Source organism: Artemia sp. Qi Xiang Cuo, chromosome 4, assembly GCF_049724085.1.
Source record: "Artemia sp. Qi Xiang Cuo chromosome 4, ASM4972408v1, whole genome shotgun sequence".
In the NCBI taxonomy this organism is placed as follows: Eukaryota; Metazoa; Arthropoda; class Branchiopoda; order Anostraca; family Artemiidae; genus Artemia; species Artemia sp. Qi Xiang Cuo.
In genome coordinates this window covers 57942514-57970054 of record NC_142797.1, presented here as the reverse complement: position 1 = coordinate 57970054, position 27541 = coordinate 57942514, and the positions used below count along the sequence as shown (strand labels likewise).

Sequence of the window (27541 nt, the reverse complement as noted above, 5' to 3'; positions counted from 1 at the left end):
ACTAGAGTTTACGGTCAAAAACCCTTATTAGCTTAGATTTTTCACTAGCAACTTGCCCTCCACTATAAATTCGCTAATACATCCTTCTGCCAATCAACCCATCTTCCCCAAAACACTTTTCAGACATTTATTGTTAAAAATTTTTATTTTAACTCATCCACACGGGTTTTTCGCTAGAAACTCGGCCTCCACTATAACTACGCTAATACATCATTCTGCCAATTAACCCATCTCCTCCAAAACACTTTTCAGTCATTTCTTGTTAAAAAATTTCTATTTTAACTCATTCACACGGGTTTTTCCACATTTGAACCAGAGAATGGACCTAAGTTTCACATTTGAATGAGAGAATTGTATTTTGCATAATTTTCTTACAGGAAACTAGAGTTTATGGTCAAAAACCCTTATTAGCTCAGATTCTACAGAAATAGTTTATTTTTCGATCCATACCTGGACTTAAGTTTCACCTATGAACCAACGAATTGTATTTTCCATAATTTTCTTACAAAAAACTAGAGTTTACGGTCAAAAACCCCTATTAGCTTAGATTTTTCGCTAGCAACTCGTCCTCCACTTTAAATTCGCTAATATATCCTTCTGCCAATCAAATCATCTCCCCCAAAACACTTTTCAGCCATTTCTTGTTAAAATTTTTTATTTCAACTCATCCACACGGGGTTTTGGCTAGCAACTTTTTTAATGGGCACCAAGTAAAGAAAAATCACACGGAATCAGACAACCGAGTCTCTCGAACCCCGTAAAGCTCTTTTAAAAGATACAAGAACTACTTATTTAACACAAAAATTTCGTTTTTAATGAGCACTAAGTAAAGAAAAATCAAACGGAATCAGTCAACAGAGTGTCTCAAACCCCGTAAAGCTCTTTTAAAATATATAAGAACTACTTATTTAACACAAAAATTTTGTTTTTAATGGGTACCAAGTAAAGAAAAACCACACGGAAAAGCCCCTTATAATAGCATAGGAAGGAACATAAGCTCCTGGAATAGCATAGGAAGGGGACATAAACTCTTATAATAGCATGGGGGGGGGGACATAAGCCCTTAAAATAGCATGGGAATTCCTATACACGCAAGCAAATAACATGGGAATTCCTATACATGCAAGCAAATAACACGGGAATTCCTATACACGCAAGCAAAATAACGTGGGAATTCCTATACATGCAAGCAAATAACATGGGAGTTCCTATACATGCAAGCAAATACCAGGGGAATTCCTATACACGCAAGCCAATACCAGGGGAATTCCTATACACGCAAGCAAATAACATGGGAATTCCTATACATGCAAGCGAATAACATGGGAATTCCTATACACGCAAGCAAATAACATGGGAATTCCTATACACGCATGCAAATAACATTGGAATTCCTATACATGGAAGCAAATAAGATGGGAATTCTTATACACGCAAGCAAATAACAAGGGAATTCCTCTACATGAAAGCAAATAACATGGGAATTCCTATACAAGCAAGCAAATAAAATGGGAATTCCTATACAAGAAAGCAAATAACATGGGCATTCCTATACAAGCACGCACATAACATGGGCATTCCTATACATGCAAGCAAATAACAAGGGAATTTCTATACATGCAAGCAAATAACATGGGAATTCCTATACACGCAAGCAAATAACATGGGTATTCCTATACACGCAAGCAAATAACAAGGGAATTCCTATACATGCAATCAAATAACATGGGAATTCCTATGCAATCAATCAAAATAACTTGTTAATTCATATACAAGCAAGCAAATAACATGGGAGTTCCTATACAAGCAAGCAAATAACATGGGAATTCCTATACACGCAAGCAAATAACTTGGGAATTCCTATACATGCAAGCAAATAACATAACTATTTCTTTTATTCAAATCCCAACGACAAATCAAGTTATCATATATTGAACAACCTCTGATTGGCTCATAAGAAATGCCCACGTCAAACGATACATTCATTGTGCAATTCTTATCAAAAACAAAAAGCTTTATACCCCTTTTTCCAATGAGAGTTAGCTTTAGCAACGACACATTCCCAAAAAACTAGTCTTGACTAAAGGCAATTGTCCAAAAAATCAATCACTCTAGGACCCGGTATTGCTGAACTTTTGAAATTACGCAAATCCTCTTGACAAAGAGTGTAATGACCGAGTTTAATGACCTGTTTACCTACCAAAAAAACCAGAAGGAACATAAAGGCCCTGAATTCATAAGATGGTATATACTTCGCTCTTTACGCTAAAGTTTTTCATTGTTAAAAAAAAAATAGAGTTTTGAGAAAGTCAAACTTTAGCGTCAACAGCGAGGCGTTGAGGAGGGGACAGCCCCTTTCGTATACGGAATAATTTCTGTTCGTTTTAAGTTTTAATGTCGCTCCTTACTTTCAGTTAAAAAAACTTGTTTTTTTATTTAATTTTTGAACGTTTTTGAATAAATGCTGGTTTTGATCTTGGCTCACCGTACATGAATAATTAAAACAAAATTTTCATATAAGTTTACTTTTAATTGGTTAAATAGCTTGCTTGGAACTTATTTAATTTTATTTATGAACGCTTTTATTTGTAATAAATATACGTAACTTACGAATTAACTTACGTAACGAACTTCTATATTCATAAATTTTTAACACGTATATTAGAGGGTTCGCCCCCTAGTTAATACCTTGCTCTTTAAGTGAAAGTTCGAATTTTGTTCTAATTGTTTAAAAATGACCGCTTAATCACAAAGGCCGTTAATTGGAATAAATAGCTCTTATGAAAGTACTAAAAAATATTTGGCTTAAAGAGCCAGGTGTTGACTAGGGGGTGAACCCAAACACATATGTAATATTTTCTGTTCGTTTAAAGTTTCGATGTTGATGCTGTTGCAGTTTAAAAACTTGTTTTTTATATATTTAATTTCTGATCTTTTTTTAAATAATGCTGGGAAGTCCGGCGTCCCCTTCATAGCAATGTCCCTTCCCCCTTGAAAACATCCTTCATGGAAATATCCTCTCAAATAACCCCCGACCCCCCCCCGCCACTACCAGGAAAAATCTCCCCTGAAAACGTCTGTATACTTCCCAATAACCAATACTATATGTTAACATTGGGTAAAGTTCATAACTTTCAGCCCTCCCTCCGGGAACTTCGGGGGATTAAAAGACATACGTATAATGTTTTCGAACATGCTGAACAAAATGGCTATCTCAAAATTTTGATCAGGTGACTTTGGGAAAAAAATGAGTTTGGGAGGGGGCCTAGTTGCCCTCCATTTTTTTTTTGTCACTTAAAAAGAGCATTAGAACTTTTAATTTCCGTTCAAATGAGTCCTCCCACGATATTCTAGGACCAATGGGTCGATACGATCACCCCTGGGGAAAAAAAACAAACAAAAAAACAACAACAAATAAACACGCATCCGTGATCTTTCTTCTGGCAAAAAATGCAAAATTCCACTTTTTTGTAGATAGGAGCTTGAAACCTCGACAGTAGGGTTCTCTGATACGCTGAATATGATGGTGTGATTTTCTTTAAGGTTCTATAACTTTTAGGGGGTCTTTCTCCCTTTTTTCTAAAATCAACCAAATTTTCTCAGGCGCGTAGCTTTTGATGGGTAAGATTAAATTTGATGAAACTTATTTATTTGAAATCAGAATTAAAATCTGATTCTTTTAATGTATCTATTTGTATCAAAATATCGTTTTCTAGAGTTTCGGTTACCATTGAACCGGGTCGCTCCTTACTTACAGTTTGTTACCACGAACTGTTTGATCAGGACTTTTAGACATGTTAGATTTCATTGCAAAATTTGTGTCAAGGTTGTAGTCCATTCTATTGGTGTTAAACCCTTTTTTTAAAGTTGTGTAAATTTCCTATCAACGTAAAAATAGTATTTTAATAGATGTAATGTAATTAAATTCTTTTATATACAGTTGATCCCTTTTACAGTTGTTTCTACTGACAAAGGTCGCGAAATTTGGTTTCTTCGAGTTTTATAATGAATATAGTATAATTAATATGTTGCCAGGAATTATTTTATCTGGCGCCCTCTTAAGTTTTCAGGGGACTGACCCTCCTCAACCGCCGCTGTATACGATTTATTTAAATTTATGTGTAATAATCTTCAGAGAATGATAATCATCTATGAAAAAGCACGTCTATTAGAAAATAATTCTTGAGGAAAGAAAGGGATCTTAATTGTCAAAGACATTTTAGAGTCATTATTTCACACTTTCAGCAGGAGTTATTCGAGAATTTTTTTAAAACCCTTCTTTCCATCACCCCCCGTTCCTTTTATATTTATCTGAAGACTTTCTCGCCTGCAAATTTAAAACTTAGTCATGAAAGGGCTTTTTTAAGGCCTTGGCACCCCTTGCCCTACCCACAGGAAGATTCACCGCCTTTCCTTCCTACTGGCTTTCAACTATACGGTGCTTTAAATAAATTACTGAAGCCTTAAATCAATCAACTCCGTCAACTGAAGCTTCAGATTAATCGTCTGGGACAACTGTTTGTTGTGTACGGACGATTTGTTAAACAGTTGGTCGTAACGAAATGTAAGTAAGGAGTGACTCGTGTTAGCAGTAGCCGAAACTCTAAAAGGTTCGCGTATCGAAGCAAAAATTGCTTGGCAATTGGCACTAAAGGTGATTTTTTTATAAAAATCAGCATTATGTATCAATTAGTTCAGTTTTAATAGAAGGAGCTGTATTAAATTAAGTACATTATATTGACCAGATGCAAGCCTACAACAAATACTAATATAGACAGAGGGAGCAGGGAATTTTCAGCAAACAGCTTTGGATATCTTTTTCCTTTATTTATTTAGAGCTAGGCTGCTCAGTTCAAATGTTGAACAAATACCAAACACATTTTGCCTGATTCATCGAGTGTTTTTGTCACCTCCTTTCATGCATTTCCTTTGATTCCTGTTTTTTTATTATTTTCAGCGTATATCATACTATACAGAAACTGATCTAATGCTTGACATTAATTTTTCAACATCCATTTGTTTTTTTTTTAATATCGCCTCACTACACGATGTTCTGAACTTCAAGTTGAAGCGTGGCGAAGCGATTTTTTTCGTTTCAGGAGTCCGTTTTGTGGTTCGGCGAAGCAATTTTCGCTAGGCAAAGCAATATTTGCGCTCTCTCAGAATTAAGCTTTAATGCTCTAATTATGGCTGCCTGTCAGTGTATTACAGACTAAATGTGAATACACGGCTTTTGAATTATTTTAAAAACGAAGCTCTCTCCTACTTACAGGGTGAGAAGACGTTTTACCTTATTCCACCAACATCAGAAAATTTAGAATCATACGAAACTTGGAGTAAGATGCCCAGCCATCATGAAACCTTTTTTGGAAACCTTGTAAGTTTTGATTGTTTTTCTAGTGCTTTTTCATTTTTGATATATAATATTCGCATTTCTAATTCTGCTAGTTTTTAACCAGGGCCGTATCCAGATTTTTTTTTTGGGGGGGGGGGGGTACAAATAGATTTGTGTCCGGTGGGCTTACAAAAAAGACTTCAAAAAACGCATCAAAAATTTGGTTATGTGCCATATTTGTTATGTTTTTATGAGCCGGACAAGCATTTCGGGGTGAATTCAAACCCCCTAACCCCCCCTGGATACGGTCTTGTTTTGAATATTTGCATATTGTGAATATAAGTTTCTTATGTAAAATCATCAAAATCTCTTCAATATATAGTTGGTAATTGACTAGTAGATAAAAATGTCTACTACCAATAAAACAACAATAAAATTATCGCTCTTTTTGGTCCAAGGTATAATTTCCAACAGGAAATACTTTTACGGTTGCACAATCACAGCAGCGTTTTCCAACAATGTTACAACTAAATTTTTCTGACCATTAAATGTTAGGTTTCATTTTCAGTGGAATAAATTTAGGCTAAACAGCATAGAATAGGCATCAGAGGGAAAGTTTGATTTGAGTCTCAGCTGATCTTTCAATTTGTTTATCCTTCAATTTACAGTAGTAAATCAATGCAAACGAAGTGTAGGATAGAGAGGGACGTCAAATTATTTTTAGATTTCTTCTCACAGTCTTTGTATTCTTTCTTGTGTATTCCTAACATTTTTTACACAAGAGGCTGACTCTTGATTAGATCTCACTTTTCTTTCGCAACAGTAGAAGAGAAAAGCAAGCCTATCAGTTCCATTGCCCTGTCTTCCCTATTGACCTTCTTTTGAATAAAAAGGACTCTTTATATGTGACCCCATCCTTCTGGGAAATTTCTTAGCGATCTTAGGATATGTTTCAAGCATATTGCTCTTGTTATTGCGATGAATATCATTCATTTTCTCGCAGTCATTGCCAAACTTAGAGACTATGCAATCTTCTTTACCTTTCCTTGTAAGGGATATACTTTAGATTTATTAAGAAGGTATATTTGGGGATATATTTAGATTTTAGGTTTGACTAAAATATGTGCTCTGTTTTGCCTTCGGATTAGATAAAAGTCTTATAGTATACCTATACCAAAAAGTTCATTATTACATGTTGACTAAATATACCATTGATTTCTAGCTTTATTTTAGATACTGTATGTATCATTGCATAATACGACTTATTGCGTGTCTGTCAAATTCTCTTTCCTCTATATTTGAAATTCTGTTTTCCATAAAGAATTGTATCTCTAAAAATCTAACTTCTCTAACTTCTTTAGACATCAAGAATTTATTCTTTAGAATCAAGCTTTCATCTTAAGATTTAGAATTGATTCCTTTTTACCCAAGGTAGAGCTCTGCTTGAATTGAAACATTGAGCCTAAGAGATACACGAAAGTAAATCCTGTCAATGGGCGATCGGAATCTTAATACATTAAATAAAAATAAAAAAAAAGTTTTTTAAACTGAAAGTAAGGAGCGACATTAAAACTTAAAACGAACAGAAATTATTCTGTATATGAAAGGGACTGACCCCTCCTCAACGCCCCGCTCTTAATGCTAAAGTTTTTTTTATGTAAAAAGTAGAGTTGTGAGAAAAAGTCAAACTTCAGCGTAAAGAGCGGGGCGTTGAGGAGGGAACAGCCCCTTTCATATACGGAATAATTTCTGTTTTTTAAGTTTTAATGTCGCTCCTTACTTTCAGTTTAAAAAAAAACTTGTTTCTTTATTTAATTTCTGAACGTTTTTGAATTAATGCAGGTTTTGAATTTGGCTCACCGTATATGAATAATTAAAAAGAAATTTGTGTATTAGTTTTTTTTTTTTTAACAAATAATAACCTTATATTAACCTAAGTTTAATTTTTGTTCCATTTATTTAGAAATGACTCCTGAATCACAGAGGCTGTTTAATTAGAATAATAACCTCTTTTAAAAGTTAAAAACATCATTATCGTAAGAGCGAGCTATTGAGGAGAGGCAACTCCCCTTATATACCTAAAATTTTCTGTTCATTTTAAGTTTTAAAGTTGCTCCCTGAGTTTCAGTTGAAAAACTTATTTTTTAAATATAATTTCTGATTGTTTTTTTTTTTTTTAATAATACTGGGAAATCCAGCGCCTTCCTCATGTAAATTCTCTTCCCCCATGAAAAATTCTTCCATGGAAAGATCCCCCCCACGTAAATCCCTCCCTCGGGCCCCCGATTTCCGTTTAATTTCCGTTTGAATGAGCCCTCTCATGACTTTTTAGGACCACTGGATCGATACGATCACCCCTGGAAAAAAACACAAAAAAAACGAATAAACAAGTATCCGTGATCTGTTTTCTGGCAAAAAAAAAATAATACAAAATTCCACATTTTTGCAGATAGGAGCTCGAAACCTTTACAGTAGGGTTATCTGATACGCTGAATCTGGTGGTGTAATTTTCAATAAGATCTTTTGACTTTTAGGGGCTTTTTCCTTCTTTTGCCGAAAATAAGGTAAATTTTCTCAGGCTCGTAACTTTTGATGGTAAGAATAAACTTGATGAAACATACACATTTAAATTCAGCATAAAAATACAATTCTTTTTATGTATCTATTGGTGTCAAAATTAAGTTTTTTAAGAGTTTCGGTTACTATTGAGCCGGTTCGCTCCTTAGTTACAGTTCGTTACCACGAACTGTTTGATATGCTATGGCAAAAGACTGAAATCTGATGAATGTTGACATTCAACGGTGAAAGTCCGAAACAAGAATATTTAACAAATATTTGACATACACCAAGCGACTATGTGTCTGTTGACATTCACCATGCACTAATGGTGAATGTTGAGCATTTCTGAGATTTATGTTTCTGAGATTCTAACCTAATTTCTAACCCATTTCTGAGATTTACAACCTAACCTGTCACCATCAAACCTTGCGAAAGATCGACAAAGCTTTTTGGTCAACAAACTTCACGGTTAGCGTGGCAGTAAAAGTTGTATTATAAAATGACTCCAAAGGCCTTCAAAATCTCAATGCTAAAAACCATACGCCTGTGCTCGTGTATTCGAGCACAGGCGTATGGTTCTTAGCATACCTTAGGGAAAAGCAGAGCCCTACCTTGGGGAACACATAATTTATTCCAAGTCGCAAGATCTTGAAAATGCAACTGAATTCTAAAGATGTTAGGAGTTTTTTTCTTAGAGATACAGTTGGTAAAAATGGAACATAGAGAGCTTGACACTATAGAAAAGCTGTAAAAACAGGTTTAATTTCGTAAAAGTGTTCAGGTTTGTATACAGGAGAGTGTCTTGGGGACATGTCCCTGCAAAAGCTATTGATTTAGACGTTGCCCCATGATTCTCTGTAATTTTTTCTTAGTTAACCTGCTTTCAAATTTTGAATAATTTTTATATACCGTATACCCTCCTCCCCGCCAAAAAAGGGAATTTTTGAGTACGAGTGTTGTCTTGAATTGTTGTTCCTAACCCCCTTTTATTCTATACAAGATGTCTTTATGTGGTTGTTATTTTGTTTGTTTGTTTTTTTAGGTACCTAAATGTTACTCATTAACTGTAAAGACTGGACAAACATTGTTTTTACCAAGTGGTTGGATTCATGCAGTTTTGACAACCAAGGATACCGTAGTATTTGGTGGGAACTTTTTATGTAGTCTTACCATTGAGATGCAATTTCGGTAAGTCGAGTGTTTGTGCATTCACTTAAATCTTTGCTTATTTTTAGCTAACGTTAACTCTATTTATAAGAATAGTCTATGGATCTGTATAATTTTAGCTGAAATATTTTAAGGCGTACACCCTTTGTTGTGTGTAGACAAATTTTGGCCACTTGTCCAGAATCTTGAAGAAGGGAAAAAATAACGTTAAGAAGTTCCAGAGTTCAAAGCGTGTTTAAACATGCAATTTAACTGCAACAACAAGGGTTTTCTTTAAATCAATGAATTAAATACAACTGCCGTATGAAGCTGAATTTTAATGCCCTATACACTTCTAGAATCACCTGATATTTTTTTTGCTTCTTTACTTACAAAACAAATAATAATGGGAAAAAGTCAGAGACAACTCTGTAAACCATTTATTTATAATTTTTATAGCAGGTTACCATTAGTCTTTACCCGGGCATTACCTCACTTATCATCGCGTCTTGGATTATTCGACTTGCGTAGAATTTTTTTTTTGGTTCAAATTTTGTCATGTAGAGAAAAAATAATTAAAAAATTAATAAAAGAAGAGCAAATCGCTTTTTGCTGGTCTCACTTATAAAAATTGCTATTGATTTCTACAGATCTGATGCGTCTATTAGTGTCATCGCTTGCAGTAGTCCAATTTTTTATTATTCATTATGCTATACATCTGTCATCTCTTCGCATAAATTGCTGAATGCCTGGAACCAGTCCTATTAGTAGAAGTGGACTTCAAAAATAATGCCTTAAGGTGTATGAGGTCAAAATAAAGTTGTGTTGATAACTCAAGAAAGCTTTTGAAAGAAAATATGACGTTTCTTTATTTTCGAAAGCGTTATGTGATTTTGGTTCATATTTGTTTTTTCCTCACTTTCTTTATTTGTTCATTTTTATTTTCTTTTTTCCTTTTCTTCCTTATTCTTCTGAATTTTCTTTATTTATTTGTTTACTGTATTTTCTGTAATATTTTTTTTATTGGTACATTGGTGAATCTGGATGACATGCCTAACTCGTCTGAGCTGGTGACCATAGAAATAACCGTCCTTATTTTCCTGTAATTTTGCTCAAAAATTTATCAAGTAGATTATATGAAAATGCATTTACCTAAATATGTAAGTTTTACTCAGCAATGCTACTTAGCCCACTTACCCAACTCCCTACCACATTTCTTCCCCGCATATCCCTGGTGGTCTGTTAAGTAAGGCCTCTTGAGTGATTTTTTGAAAATTTCAATAAGGCTGGTCCGCCCGAGGTCGTTCTAAATTTCTAGGCTTTTAATCTTATGGTGCTAGAATCTTCAGATCTACTGCTATGCCTGTTGCGTACAGGCAGCAAGTGACTTTCCAGAGATATGATAGCTCCATCACACATTTTGTACATTTGGAATTAGTGACTTCAAAAGCCCTCAAGTACTATATTTATAATAAATCAACCTCATGTGGAATATCTAATCGCTGTGTTATCCTTTTAGAATTATGTGCTGCAATATTAGGCTTAAATGTATAATCAACAAGTTAACAAATCCTTAGATAAAGATGTAGTCAACTCGGAAGCTATTTATGAAAATTTTTAAATACAAGCTCTGTTTTATTTAATTGTGCAGATAAATTGTAATTTTAGTTTTATGTCCGTAATTAGTTGCTTTAAAAGGCTTAAATACCAACTTTGGTCCCTGCAATTGCACAGACTAAAAATTATTTCTTGATTCTGATTTCAACAATGGGTAACTCTAAACCTTTGTTTTGAAAGAGGCTGATTGGAACAATTAAGCTCCCTTGCCTCTTGGGCCTCACGTATCATATTGTCCGTGAGAGGCCATGAGACCCAAATGGTACATAAAGTGAATTTGGGGCATCTCTGATTGATTCTCTCACTAAAAATCATACTGGATCTCAGAATTCACGGGGTTATAAGTCACCCTTTAGCTTTCACCATCTTCTTTTCAATGTGATGAGACAGGGTGAAAAAATAGCTTGCACAGGGGAATCTCTTTTGGTCATGTCTGTGCTCTGGTGTGCTGTTGTAATGAAAATCACTTGAGTATACTGCAATTTCAGTACTTTAAATTTATCGTATGTAGCAACATTCCTGCGTCTTCATTTTTTCTCTTTTTCTTTTCTTCTTCACAGCTAGCAGGGCACTGGAACATCATAGAGAGCTGCTTAAGAACACATGTGAATGGAAATTGCTTTATCTAGTGCCTTTTGTAATGAATGGAACATAATATCTAAAATATAGTGCAATTTTTTACAAAAAACTGCATATTCAAATACAAGATGATATAACACAGGTATCTTTTGAAAATCAGTTTTCTGGGGTATGATGTCATATTTGAATGATTCCGCTGCCTGACTCCCTTTGGTTTGTTCTTTACTAGATTCCAACGAAAGCTTTATCTTAATACCCTTAGCCTTCTTGGCTACCAAGGATCAAACATGTCCTATTTTCTTGATAATAAATACTATCTATAAACATCATTCATAGAACCCTCTTTGGTCTTCACTTAGGCAGTGCAATAGCACTGACTAGAGTGCAATGACTCCTTAGTTGACAAATTTTGGGAAATTTTACAAACCAGCAAGTTTTGCGAGAAAACACTTTCTGAAAGAGAGAAAATGGTTTTTCAAACAGGAAGAAGAAGATGTAAGAAAACCAGACCAATACTAAAGAATTTAACATTCTTAAGTGACGGGGGATGTTTTTTCCTTCTGAGACGTGCTGCTTAGCTAATCCATGCTTAATGAAATGTTTAGTAAGCTGAAAGACAACGAAAACTTAAACATGAAACAATTTTCAGCATCCTGAGAAAGACACTTTTAGCCATCAGCATAAAGGGACAATCCTTTTTTAAATCCCGTACTATAATTGGTCTTTTCAAACTTCCGTTTTTTAATATTTTTTCTGAGACATTCTGAACATGGGCTCATCATTGTGTATATGGCTCTTGGGCTTTGGAAATACACGATCTATCTATCTATCTATAGTCCAATAAAATAGTCGTAAGCCAGGATATCTTTGGAATTAATTTCTTGGGAAATAATAATTGGTAATTGGCTATCAAGCAATTTCAAATCAAAATTTTCAAGTTATTTAAAACACAACTATCCAGGCTGTTGAAAAATTTCCGCTAGTGATCCATTCATTTTAATGAATTCCTGGATTCTCTTCATGTTTCTGTTTTTTCCAAACATTTGTTTTTAGAAGCTTTTGTCCAACTTTTTAATTAGTTAATCTAATCTTGGCCAAGTTTCAACAAGGGTGTGATGCCAGCATCCGAAAATTTATTAAGTCATATTTGAATTTTTGAAAACAGTATATATAATCAAACGATCAACAAATAATGAAATAATATTTCAACAAATCGAATATTACTATCTTTGACTGTAAAAAAAAAATTCTTTTATAGAGCGGTTTGAGTAAGGTTAAACACTAAGACTATGAGAAATAATATTTTCAGGACTTATTTACTATCAGAAATACCTTGATTAATAGTATCCACCTCTTTAATCACATTGTGGCTGATACTGTCTTATTAACAGACAGCCATCATAGTACAGTCGTCATAGGACTCTCTTTCCATAATGAGGGATATGATTTCAGACCACTCTACGGTAACAAAGGTTGTCTAATTTGTTCCTGTATATATTCAGTTTTGATTTTTTTGAAATGTGCTTCAGATTAGCTTTTTCTAAGTGAATTGTGAAAATTGCTCCATTGGTGTAAGAACAAAAAACATTCGAGCCTACGATATTCTTCACTGTGGAAATAAAAATGCCATATGCTCAAAGTATGTTATTTTGTTTATAAGGAAAGGATGGCCATAGAAACGTAAGAGTGGGATCATTCAATAAAATTTGAATGTTTTTGCGCCTTTTTAATAGTTGAAAGTAATAACTGAAGGGTGCTTTTCTGGCATCGCGAGACTTCACGGCAATTTGTTCCTGATGGTCCGTCGTAGATAGACAATGCCAGACCTCGTATAATGTATTTTTTATTCAAAGATAAAAATTAACCTGTTCGTACCATCTTTTTTTGGTAAATATTACCTCCAATTGTTTTGAGCCAAGAAATTTTCGTTATATCAAACTGTACAATGGCAGAAAAACTCACTAACCGAGATACCTACTGTGAATCATGATTAAGATTAGTATGATGATGTAAGATGTACAGATCACTTTTTAGGAGGATGGTTTTTATGTTAAAATTTTGTGAAGTATTCCCGCATAAATTTTGTGTTGCAGTCCCCAGGATGGCTGTAATTTGAAACATCTGGTCAAAAAAAGCCGAAAAAAAATTTTGCTCTAAGGAACTTTTTGTTGAATTTTTAGGCAGGAATGTGTGTAGCCCACTGTACAAAGTTTTTTTTTTTAATATAAATTAGTGTTTTACTTACTTGGCACCATCTGAACGTTGGAATAGCTTTCTGGGTTAAAGTTGTTATAACGTATCTGATAACTTTTCAAGCAAAGTAGATTTTGTACTCAAAAGATAGTGCATTCTTTTTGCTTTTAAATTATTAGCCTGATTGAATTTGACAAAGATTCTGCAATGATAACCTTTACAATTTCGATGAACTTTATCTTAAGGAGCACAGGAAAGGCAATGGGAGACCACAGAATCAAATGGGAAGGGAAAAGTCTCCTGGACTTAATCCTAGATGAAAGTGTGAGCAAAATTAATGAACTTTTAGAAGTTTTGCGAGTTCATGGTGCTAGAATAGGTTTGAAAATAAATGGGTTAAGAAGACTAAGTCACTAAGGCTAGGAATAAGCGATGATGAAAAGGTGACGCTGGGTAATGAAAAGATTGATGAGGTCGGCAGCTTCACTTACCTTGGTAGTATTATTAGTCAAGACGATGGGAGCAGTGAAGATGTTAAAAGTAGAACAGCCAAGGCTCAGGGTGTTTTTTCACAGTTAAAAAAATTTTGGAAGAATAGGAAGATAATTCTACAAACCAAAATTAGAATATTAGAAGCTACAGTGATGACAGTGATCAAATATGGCTCTGAAGCATGGGCGCTCCGAAAAGCGGATGAAGATTTGCTAGATGTTTTCCAGAGAAATTGCCTGCAGATTGTTATGGGTACCCGGCTGACTAACCGTATTTCAAAAAGTAGCTGTACGAAAAATGTGGTTCAATCCCGCTTTCTAGGGCTATAATGAAAGAAAGGTTGAGGTGGCTAGGGCACGTTGTGCTGATGAAGGATGACAGATTGCCCTTTTCAGCCAAACGTCTAGGGCTGAACAGAAAGCAGGTCGTCCTCGTTTGGGGTGGGAGGACGTCATAAAGAAAGATTTAAAGGAAATGGGAACTTCCTGGGAGGGTGTAAAAGGGAGGCTTTGAATAGATTTCGATGGAGGAGGAGCGTGCGTAGCTGTGTTGGCCTCAGGTGACTTGGTGCTGCAGTGAGTTGCTAGTAGTAGTGGTAATAGTTGACTGCCTCCGGCTTTCTTATAATGAACGAGAATTTATTCAAGTTATTGATTTTGGTGAGTGATTAATTCATCGGTATATATTTTTATTGCTGTACATATAAAGTTTGAGAATGTAATTGTTGGTTCACGTCTCTGTCAACCCCCCCCGCCTCCCCCTTCGATATCTAAAGTTTGTTTCTTCTTATAGTGTGTATGAGATTGAAAAGCGAGCAAAGGCTCCGAAAAAGTTTCAGTTTCCTCGATTTGAAGCAATGAACTGGTATGCTGGAACTGAGCTTCTGGAAGATTTAAATGAAGGGCTTCTTGATAATATGACTGCTTTGTACCTGATTAATGTCAAATGTTTGTTCAAAAATTTAATCCGATGGGCACAAGATAGAGAAGTAAGTAAGAAATATATATTAAAAGGTTATTCGTTCTAGTTATGTTATACTGTTGAAACTTCATTTTTATACGACTGCATTTTATTTTGAACTTAATAATAATAAAAAAATTATAAGGATACATAAGCTAAACGCCATGAAAGGTTAAAAAGTGTGCTTCTGCGTCACAAGTTTTTTTTTCATCCGGTTAAGCTCAACTTCTCTGGATGTAATATTTTTTAGATAATATAAGATACTTTTATAGCAGCATGAAAGTTGAAATTGTTCGGATGACAAAGAATAACCATAGTGCCACTGAATACAGTAGACTTGAACAGAAACTATGGAACTCTGGGTATTAATGCTTATCCTGCTCTTTGTGAAATCACCTAGTAAAAATAATCCTTGCACTTGGTGATTCAGGGTAGCAACCCTTCTTATGTTTGACGTAAATTTTGTTTCTGAAACGTCAGGGAAAAGCAATTTCGTTTTTTGCGGGTAAGTAATCTTGGCTATTTGGCAAGTTTAAATGATTGCAAATATCAGCGTATAGATTTTGGCTGTGGTAAAAGTATGAGGTAAATATCGCGCAGAGTGAAAAAATAAAACATATATACTGAGCAAAGAGAAAAGTAAAGTTGAAGCCAAATGTAAAGGAAAGTCAAGAGTAAAAAAAATAAATAAACATTTTAGAGTTGAACAATTAAAATAATTTTCAACATTTTTTTAAGTGTAATCAAACGCAGTAATCCCAGCCTGACGGCATCCTCTTTGTTTTTAGCCTAGTGGAACCTAGATTAGGCTCCTTAGAGTATAATCTAAAGGATGAAATTGTCTGAGCACTTGTTAGGGATTAGGGCTTATGGCTTAAGGACATAGCTCAGCGATGGCTTGAAAACCATATTTTTTGTAAGACTGGCCTTGAATATAGATCGCGATTGGGTTTGTAAAACCCCACTTTTTTCTACCTAAAATTATGAACAGAAACCTCAGCCCCTCAAATCAACATTTTTAAACAACAATTGTTGTGAGGAAAATAAATGTAAATTTAATCCTCATCAGTTACGTTCTGTCCATTAATATTGACATCTAGCAAATTGACTGGGAATTTGTTTAATTTAAATGGAGTAAAGTAAAAAAGAAAGGTAAACAACATTCAGTAGAAAATGGAGCTGAACAGTTTCTTTTCATAAGGCCTGTGAAATGGTGGTACTGTTCGCAAAAGGGAGCTCAGCAAAGTCAATGTTTGCACCATAACTGAACAAGACTCATTAATCATTCTGTTTTTTTTATAGCACTGTCGGAAACAAACAAGAAGCCGTAAAAAAATTGGTAGCAAATGGTTTAGGTCATATGAATATTAGCACTGTTAAAAGAATAAGTAGTACAGAATTGCTCCAAAAGCTTTAGTTGAGACGAATAACAGCCCATTCAATGTTTATTCCCAAGTTGCTACAACTTTTTCGTGGCCAGTGAGTCTTTTCATTATTTTATTGAAATAAAAATAATTGCTGTATAAAAAAAAATTGGCCAAATGTTGTTTTGAACCTTGAAAGTATCATTATTTTTCATTCCCCCTCCCCCACCAGATTGTTTCCCCGCTGGTAACCATTATTGACAGTTCGAGCGAAATATCTGCAGCTTCTTTTTTTTTTATTTATTTTATTTTGTCAATGTTTTAAGAAAACCAATTGCCTTTCTTTATCATATTTTCTTTGTATTGTCGAAAGTTACTGTTTTCTTTCGGGTTATCTCAGATACCTTTCACAAGCGTTGAAAATTCGGGAGGAAGGTGTTCAACTGTAATTACAAGCACTTTTTAATTTTCAGGCTCCTTGGATCTCACTGTAGCTTTGGCATCAAAGTTTAATTTTCAGTATACTCAGTAAGCGTGCGTGTGTAAAGTATTGCTTTAGCCACCCTAGCTTAGCGAATGGTACACTTAGCTTGCAATCCTGTGTCTTTCGGGATGCAGGTTTAAATCCTGGTGTTGTCAAGACCTAAATGCTGGGTTGGGACGGGGGTCAGTGCTGTGACTACAAGCTCAGCCATCTGGGTTTGTGGGTAATAGGCTCAATTATTATCATTACTCTGTCTCAAATAGCTTTTGTAATTTATTTTTGTATGTGAACTTGATTTCCATTAAAAAATTAAACTTCTATTTTTGTAGGGCAATATAAGAAAAGAACCTTATCCAACACACTTATCTTTAAGCCGTTTTATGCCTGATCTGACTGATGGACTAGATAGAATGGAGTCATTGATCAGAGCTGCCAATATTGATTCATCAAGGTATTGGTTTAAATATTTTGTATGGTATGTTCATGTAACAGTATTCTAGTTTAATCACGATAATGGAGCAATAAGCTTTTTTTTTCTGCTGTTGTCTTACCTATTTAATTGTTCTTGTTCTGAAGATAATTCTTTCGAATTTTCTTTGGATTATTTTTCCTCAAATTGTTAACGATTGTATTTTTATTACATTGAGGTAGTGACTAATGGGCATTGTTGCTTCTTTTTTTCCCAATCATTGGCAGCGGGCTAGCGCTGCCTAAGTAAAGAACGATGTGGCCACAATGTTTTTTTGTTTTTTTTTCACTCGGGCACATCTTATCGAAGGAGTTGTCGTAGAAACTTCGAAAAGGGCTCATTCGATTGGAAATTGGAGTGGCTAGTGCGCTTTTTAATATTCGAAAGTGATTTGAGGGTAACTAGCCCCCCCCCACGCCCATCATTCCCCCAAACATATCCAATCAAAATTTTGAGAAAGCCATTTTGTTCAGCGTAGTTGATTTCCAGATAGAAAATTTGTTTTTGAGGAGGACGTTTGATTTACCACAACCCTCGCACAATGTGTTTTTTTTTCTCCCCCACAATCCTTGGGGCAATGGTTTTAAGTTATGCCCTGAGGGCATATAAGAATTAATGTTGGCACAATATATCCTTTTTTATTTTTTCCCTTTAGATCCGGGTAATTTATATGAAAGGGATTATCATAGAGACTTTAAAAGGGGCTCCTTCGATTGTAAATCAAGAGCCCTCTGGCCCTCTCTAATAGTCGAACGTGATTGGAGGACAACTAGCCCCCCCCCCCCCCCACGCCCATCACTCCCCCAAACACATCCAATCAAAATTTCGAGATAGCCATATTTTTCAGCGAAGTTGATTTCCAAATATAAAATGTGTTTTTGCGGAGGACACTCCCCCACAACCCTCAGGGCAAAGGTTTGAAGTTATGCCATGGGGGCATATAAGGTTTTTATAGAAGGCGTTGTCCTAGAAACTTCAAAACAGGCTCATTCGATTGCAAATTCAACGGGCTAGTACCCTTTTTAATAGTCGAAAGTGATTGGAGGGCAACTAGCCCCCCCCCCACGCCCGTCATTCCCCCAAACACCTCCAATCAAAATTTTGAGATAGCTATTTTGTTCAGCATAGTTGATTTCCAGATAGAAAATGTGTTTTTGAGAAGGACACCTCCCCACAACCCTCAGGGCAAGGGTTTTAAGTTATGTCCTGGGGTATATAAGGTTCTTATAGAAGGTGTTGTAGTAGAAACTTCAAAAAAGGCTCATTCGATTGGAAATTCAAAGGGCTAGTACCCTTTTAAATAGTTGAAAGTGATTAGAGGGCAACTAGCCCGCCGCCCCCGCCCCACCCCCATCATTCCCCCAAACACATCCAATCAAAATTTTGCGATAGCCATTTTGTTCAGCGTAGTTGATTTCCAGATAGAAAATTTGTTTTTGAGGAGGACGTTTGATTTACCCCCCAGAGCACATTCAAAATAAAAAAATCGTTACCGCGTAGTTACGTCCTAGCTCTCCTAATGACCGGATGTATTTCTAGGCTCTAGACTCTTTTCAAAACGCGGCTTTGTATTTAGTCTTACGTTTTTATGACTGCCAGTCCTAAATATTCCTGATAAAGTACTGTTGATCTATGCAAGGCAAAGACAATAAGGAATAGCCACATCCGTAGTTTGTTTCGACTGAAGGTGTAAAACAGATATCTGAATAATGCGGAAAATATAAAAGATAATAGGAAAAATCTAAATATTTTGTGAGAAAGAGGGGATTAAAACAGGCTTTAAACAGGAGAAGACGGAGGAGGGTTCGTTTGTAACATCAAATTGTAAAATTACTATCAACATTTTTCATTTTCAAATTACTATTAACGTTCTGTCAGACTCGTTTGACTGACCGTTTACCAAAAAATAAACTGTTCGAAAAATGTGGTTCGATGTGGTTTTGGGAAGGCATAGGGGTTTTGCGCCCAACTTATGTAAATTTCTGCTCGTTTTGAGTTTGACTCGGTTAATTATTGTAATTTCTGTTCGTTTTGGGTTTCATTTATTTATCGATGCTGATTTGTGGTAGTTTTACGCTTGGTAGATTATTTGATTTTATTTTTTCAATTTTTTTGTTTGATGGAGTTCTTTACTTTTCTTTGAAAAACTTATTTTGTGGAAAAAGTTTTTTTAATTAATTTGTAATATAGCCACTCACAGACATAATTCTAATGGGGTATCAGAGCATTTTCCTTGGGTGGAGTGAGTCAGAATAAGATGAAAGTGCATTTTTAATTCATTATTTTTAATTTTCTAGAAGAGTGGGTCTTTTGAATCGACCCTAGGGGAAGAAGATGAGGACCCCTCCTCTCTCATTTACAAATGCGGCTTTAAAAGGTAGTTTGCATGACATATTTTAAATCCAAAATCAATTACAATCCCTGAAGTATATTTTGTTTTTGTAGTGAATGTATTTGATTACAGACGACCTAGATGGGGGATTTATATAAGAACAGAATGGGGGGGGGGGAGGGAAATAGAGAGGTGAAGTGGTTCAAACGAAGTTGCACCTTCCAGGTTTGTGTATCAATAACAATTGATCGCAATATTGTATTTGCATTATCGAAAAGTCTATAAACTATACTTGAGCCTATACTAAACTATGCTTGGGTCTATTATATAAGGCCAAGTGTTTTATCGTAGACAAAAGTAGAGCTTAAACTAATAATTGGTTGATAATATTTTGTTAAAAAGGCAATTACGAACCTAGATATAAGGATTAAAAAGTCGTGCCTGAACAGAAGTCGCCAGAGGTTTCCCCCAACATTTGTTTCTGAAATCCTGGAAAATCTCGATACTATGTCTGTAAATAAGAGCGTTTGGGTCTAAAGTGGTATTGTTTTTAAGCATTTGGCAAGAAAATTTATTAATCTTCATTTTTCCTTCACGCAGACTTGTGCTGTTTTTACAGGAGTTCAACTTTTTTTATCGTATATAAAGTTGGTATCGAATAAAAACGATTTTGCTTTATCCTAGAAGGTTCAGAAGGCTGTCTAATGTCTTGGTGTTGGCTGCAGGCATTGCGACAGTCAAAATAATTCAAGTAAAAAGAAGTATTGGGTGTAAAAGGTCACATTTTATTGAAAAAGATAAGATTGGTATAAAAAATTGGTCCTAAAAGACATAGTATTTGATGCAGGGGAACCTCTCATCTCTCTAGCTTGAGTAATTTTAAGTGTTCTGCTGTTGTAATTATTTTTGAAGGATGGGTCAGAAAAGAAGCCATTGGTATTCTAGCTTACAAATATATCACGCAAAAATAAAATGAAAACAAAAGTTGGCCAAGTTCTTGGCAGCCACTTTGCAAATATTTTTATTTGGTTTGTTATGGGGGGTGTGTTTCTAGGGTTGGTGCCACTCGGGGGAAAATTAATTACGGTGCCCCCCCCCCTCCCGACTCAAATGTAAGCAAAATGTGGTAATGTTGTTTTTATTTCATTTAAGTGCTATAGTGGTAAATGACTTTCTTATCCCTTTGTAGGGATGAGGAATTATGGCCCTTAGGTATTTAAGCTTAGGTAACTGGTCCTAGGCTACGATCGAACTAATGAAGTTAACCAATTGGGAATATTCGAGGGACTAAAGGTAGATTGTAGAGAGGTTGGCTATAATACAATAATTTTATTCAGTTGATATATACTGATACAAGGTTTGATAATATATATATATTCTACTGGGACTGGTTGTCCCAAGTAGACCACAAGTCTCAGAAAACTACAATAATATATAATAAGAAATTTAGACACTTACACTAATCTGACACTGTTCCAAGGTATTTCTAATAAGATAATAAACGGGAAGAGGTTCGCCCTTTAAGTGAAAGAGTGTTCTCAGTCTCAAAAATCTGAGTATATATATGAAAAACCAACCCTGTCCATCCGGTTCATTGACGCATTTAGCCAGGAAATTGGTAATTGAGGAAGTTCCCTCCAAGCTTACACATTCCAGGATGTGTATCTTTATCTTAATAAAAAGTGGTATTTCGAAACTTTGTATTTGTGTCTTAATATATTTTTACTAAATTCCAAATTGACTTAATTAGAAGGGTTTACCACAATACTCCCCCATTTAAAGAAGAGTTGTCCCAACTCTCAATATTTACTGTTAAAACAACTTAATTTTGTTTACAGCTATTATGCTGCCATCTATTGGTCATTATGTGCATATACCCTCAATGGCTTTCCTTAGGGTCATGTTTATGATCAAATATAGGCCATGTTCTTTTTTTTTGTCGATGGATTTCAATTTTGAAGTTCATCCTTGTTTCTCTTTTTCTTTGTCTCTAGGACTGGAAAATACTCTTTATACCCTTTTCATATGTATCTTCTGTTTTAGCTTGACTAATAGCGGCTTAAGCATTATATTAGTGGTTTTGCCTATTTAGATTTCAATTTATATTAGAAACGTTTATGAATTATTTGAGTTTAAATTTAATTCCCATTAATAATTTAATTTATTTGTGTGATGTGGTTGATATACCTTTTATTTTAGAAATGCCTTGGATGAATTACATATAACAGTTTTTGTTTTTAAACTATCATATATTTTCCCAGCACAAAGTATTTTCACGAATTTCAGTAATATAAAGCCTTTGAGGCTATGTAGCACAATCCATAGGCTTAAATTAAGTTCTGATTTTTATCTCACTTCACGATGAATTGTTAGCAAAGTTAGTAATGATGCATGCAATTTCCAAAATATCAGTGGATCAGGTATGGTTTGTGATGGTATGAGGTGTTACTATCAGGATACATTTGAAGTGGCTTCAAAATTTGTTACTTTCCAAAATGTGTCAACAAATGATTGGAACTTAATGGATCCGAAAGGATGTTACGAAAAATTTGATTTCCAAAAAAAAAATAAGGCTGTATCTAAAATAAATATTCACATTAGAATACACATAAAGCATAATTTGTTACCTATATATAGTAAAAAGAAACACTCAAAATTTGTATATATCACTGCATTTTTTTTTTTTTTTACGAAAGTTAATTACATTTTAATTACTTTCTCCCCTTTTAACTCGTAATATATAATTATTAATCACTCAACAGATTGCTTCACAATAAAAATATTTATAAGTTGGCTCGAAGTCAAACATTTATATATAACATTAAATTACTACTTAAAACTTAAAAAAAATAAAAACATAGTATATATATATATACAAGCATTGTGTAATAACTTACAAAAATATTTTTTTTTAAGTCGCAAAACTAGATAGGATATTTAAATACTGGTTGAAACTTAAAGTATTAAAAAAAAATAAAACACGGTATAGACTAGCATTGGAATTAATTCCAATTAGTGGTTTGTTAATTGCTTATAATGCATTAATGTAGAATACTTCTTGAATGATATAAAAATAAAAAACACAAATACTCAACATATTAATTCACTATATTTACATGGATAGTTTAGGTTATATATATATATATATATATATATATATATATATATATATATATATATATATATATATATATATATATATATATATATATATATATATATATATATATATATATATATATATATATATATATATATGTATATATATATATATATATATATATATATATATATATATATATATATATATATATATATATATATATATATATATATATATATATATATATATATATATATATATATATATATATATATATATATATATATATATATATATATATATATATATTAACAGAAGTTATGTTGATACATAACTTAATTGTTAAAAACAAATAATAATTATGCAACCTAACAATTTATTTAGTCACTGCAATATTTGTTCTTAGTACAACTTTTAAATAAGTCCATCAAGACTTTTATCTGATATACTTTTATGATTTAACTGCAATTAAAAAATACAAGAAAAAAAAATCAAGCCTAACTATTAGATTTATACACTATAATTGGAAACTGTGATCAGCCTCTATATAAGGGCTTGGCAATATTTCATATAACATGATTTTGCCATTAAAATTTATATATTTACAATTTTTTTTTATGATAACAAATCCATATTTAGAAAGGGTTTTCAAAATATCTTTATAACTGTATATATTTTCTCAACAACATCTGTTACCATTATATAACTTTTCCATATACGACTATATTTATTTTCTTATCTTTGTTTTACAACTTTAGATTTATTCCAAACCAGCTGTGACATTAACTGTCGATTGCTAACAATGATCCTGTTTTTTTATTCATACTTTCGTGCTTTTTAACTCTTTTCGAATTTTTAGGCACTTCAGACTCTTTAACAATGTTTTGTCTGTAATACCTCTTTTCAGCTTTAATGTCCTTTTGGGATAAGGCTCCATTTACAGCTTAGATCTGATAACCTAAAAATTTAGCTATTCGTCTTTTTACCTGTTTTGGCACTATCAATTGACTCGTGCCTTCACCCTGAAGGTTTTGTCACCCGGAAGCTCCTATAACGTTTTTAAGTTCGCTTGTCATCAGCTACAGCTAAAAGGACTATTATGAACCTGTACACACAATAATTAATTATATCGTATATTATTGCCACACTTTTTGTTATTTGTGGCCACAGTTTTCTCTTTGGCTATTCTGTTCTCAAACAAAGTGGCCCTTCTGCAGAATATACCCGGCCTTCACGACAAACAGTATTTTAGTATCCAATATACACTTACAATGACTATTTTCACTTAAACTTCCCAACTTTTTGCGGTCCTGTCTGTAGTTTCAACTTCAACTTAGGGCCTTTTGGATCTTATTTGCCTTCTTTTAATTTCGCATGCCATGTTAGTAATTTTTCCGAAAACGACTCCCACATAAGAGAGCAAAATTTTTCCTGTCTACTTTGAGCATTTCTCCCATATTTCTATTAATCTCGGCCCGAGATAACCACTGTAACGGTGGCTCCGTAGTATTAATGCTACTTATTTTGTACTTATTTAGAACAATTTTCGCACTAGTCTCGTTCGGTCAGTTCAATATGCGCGTATAACAGAGTTTAACTGACTCCGTTGAATTTCTTTTCCTTTAATTTCGTTTGGCTATATTTTCAACTTGAACCCTTCCCTTTTTTTGATTATTTATTTCAAGGAAGCCTAAGTCCTTTTCCGCTTTTTCAGTAAAATAGTTTTTTTTTTTTAAGCCTATATTTATATGTTTCATGTTTTTTTCAATAACTTTTACAATTTTTTATGCTGATTGCCCTTCTATGGTCAAATTCATTATTTTTTTATTTTTTAGAGGTGGGGGGTTGTCTATTATTGCAACCTGTATTTTTTTTTAAATTACTTAAATTTCTTAGTCCGAAAGTGTTCGTGTTAGAAAAGTACTGCATTTTTTCAGCTAATTTTTAGAACACTTTTAATTAAGTTTTTCCCCGCATTTGCTAGTTCTCGTTTTTTCATAAAAATGCAATTTTTACGATATACTGGTTGCCAATTTTATCCCAGCTTTAGTTACTATTTTATTTGCCAAAAAAAGAGAGACAATAATTCCCTTGCAAGGCTAAATAACTTTGAATTCGGTGCTCATGATCTATGGTTTATTGATACGCTTGAGTCTGGGAGAATTATAAGAATGAATTTCGGTTCATTACTGCAAGTTTTTTCGCTGTGTGATGTTATATTTTATTTTCAAAGAAAAAGTGGATACGTTTAGTTTGTGTTAGGTTCAACGGATTGGGATTTGGGTGTTTTGGTTGGCACAGGTGACAACCAGTTGTTTAAACTAGGGATATCCTGTGCCAATTTGTTTTCTCAGATCCAATACATCGCTAGAGTTAAAATTATTACCTTGAACTACTGTGGTTTGCTTCTGATGATGACATTTATTTTTGGCTTATTTTTAATTGATTTTGTCGTTGGCTTTAACCCCTGGTAAGTTTTTTAGGTTATAATTTATTTTATATTGCTTTTCGTTTCTTTTACCTAGCACTTTTTTGCTTTCTAAGATTATTCTAAGTTTCGCTTAAATTTTTATCGCGCTTAATTATTGTCTTTAAATTTTTTATTCCTTTTCACCTTGTGTAACTAATAAAAAAAATTATCATATTATACTATAACTATGTATAATAAGATTACAGTTAGCTTATACATGTCCGGATTCATGTAAACTCTCGCTGTAGTTTCCTATTATTATTTTTTTTTTATTCTTCAAAAATAATTGTTTTTTCAAACTCGACTGGAAGTGCCGCCTCAGAGAGTCAAAGGTCAGTAGATGCTTCGCATTTACTTAACAACGAGAGACCAGCAGTGATTGAGCTCAACTCCGAATTCGTTAGCTTCCAATGACCCTATTTCAGTAGACTACCCTCCTTCTTTTTCCTTTTTTTTAAATGACCCCCCAAAATATTTTTTTTTCAAATATGCATATCAAAAGAATCGTATTTTAATGCTGATTCTAAATATGTCTAATTCAATTAGTTTCACTAAACCTATTAAAAGTTACGAGTCAACTATTAATGCCCTTTGTAATTGTTCCCGTGATAAGGTTCCTGTTGGCTTCCTATGCACAATCTATTCGTATAATAATTGGGATAAAAGGGAATATTTGCTTCACTCTATTTTATTTCCACTATCAGACCGTATTTATTTGATATATTGTGAAGGAAATTTTGACAGTATTAAAATATAGATATTTCTTTAGAGGCTCTTGCATGTTTTATTTTATTTATTATTTTTTTTTCCGTTAACATTATTTTATTCAAATATTATTCGGTTGGGGGCTACACTTGTTCTGCATTTCTCCGTTTTCTCGTCCGAAGTATGGACTCCAAATTTTTGTTTCTCTTCTTTATAATATTTGCAATTTTTTCCGTGGTTTCTATAGTGTGGTTCACAAGGTTCTGAATTTTAGCGCGGTTTTGTTGCCTCGTCAAATATCTTTAATCTTTGTTTCTCATGACGTTTGGCCTTTTTCATAAGTGATTTAGCTGTGATTTAGCTTAGAACGTGTTGCTGTCCTTCTGGTTTCTTTACTCCATAATTTCTCTCTTAAGGAGGTTTTTCTTAACGATGGCCCAGGTTCAGTTATATCTGTTTCCGTAGAAGAATTATCGGTGTCACATTCTGTTAGCTTGCGTCTGGTAGATGGTGTTTGTTCCAAAAGCCATTTTTATGTTAAGCCTGTAGGTGAGTCTAATGTATGAAAATCAGATAATTCATTGGTTCCTTCCAATTTTTCTTCCTCTTTGGATTTAACCTTTCGTTTATCACATTTTAAACCATTAGGTTGTGTTTGAGGCTCTTCTTTACCGCTTTCACCACTAGTATCCGATGAGCTTAGAATATTTCCCTTTTTTTCTGGTTTGTTGTGGAGAGTTTGTAGCCAAGACTGGGCTAAATACTCCATCCACTCCTCCCAACTGTTGCGGTCGTTAAAAAGGTCATAAAATTCATATGGTCTTCTGATGTATACTGGTGAAATTGTTTCCTCTATTTCTTCGTCTGAAGGAATAGGCTCTGATTTCCACGGTTTTGAAAAAAATCCTTTCTGCATTCTATTATGGTGTACTACTTCTTCCTTTTCATTAGACTGATGTTTTAGAACATAAGTTAAGTTGTTTGGTAGAATTTTTACAATCCTGTATGGCCCATCCCATTTCGGTTTTAACTTTTTTTGTCCCTTCCAAGTTGGTTTTGTATACATAGACCAATTCTCCTAAAAAATAATTTGTCTTATTTTTGCGTGTACGGTCATATTTTTCTTTTTGTTCTGCTTTCCCACCTTCTAAAATATCTTTAACTTGTTCCATTGCTTTTTTCATTCGAATTACAATTTCCTACTTATATTAGTCTAGGTTGTAATATATTCTTCATTTTGTATTTCATATAAACAACTTGGTGGAAATATTATATGTTGTAAAAAATGGCGTTCCTTTTAAAGAACGCGAAAAAGTCATATTTACTGCAAAGACTACGAATGGTAAATTTTCGTCCCAATTCTCATTTTCCTCTCTTGCATGTATCCCTAGTATGTAAGCTAATTCCCTATGTTTGCGTTCAACTTTTCCATTAGCGGAGGCCATGTAAGACGAGGTAAACCATCGTTTTACCCCCAGGTATTCCGTAATTTTGTCTAATAATTTGGCTCTAAAACATGGCCCATTGTCACTAAGTAAAACTCTTGGAAAAATTCCGTGTTCCAAAAACAGGCGGTTGACTAAAACTTTCGCAATATTTTTTGTCTTTTCGTCTTTAATTGGAAAAGCGTATAAATATGAGTTGAAATGGTCAACTATGGTTAGTACACACCTGTTTCCTTTCCTGGAAACTGGTAAACTTCCTCCTGTTCCCAAAATGTCCATTAACATTAA

At 33.9% G+C, this 27541-nt stretch overlaps 1 protein-coding gene across 1 annotated transcript in view; it reads left to right on the top strand.

Moving 5' to 3' along the window:
* Positions 1-5273: 5273 nt before the first annotated feature.
* The window catches only part of LOC148953275 (histone lysine demethylase PHF8-like), a 115070-nt gene continuing 92802 nt past the window's right edge, over positions 5274-27541 (top strand). Inside the window, exons 1-4 of the mRNA XM_089087599.1 lie at positions 5274-5377; positions 8937-9082; positions 14714-14909; positions 17059-17180. Of these exons, the coding sequence (XP_088943725.1) occupies positions 5342-5377; positions 8937-9082; positions 14714-14909; positions 17059-17180 (500 nt within the window). The 5' untranslated portion in view covers positions 5274-5341. The remainder of the gene's footprint in view (positions 5378-8936; positions 9083-14713; positions 14910-17058; positions 17181-27541) is intronic.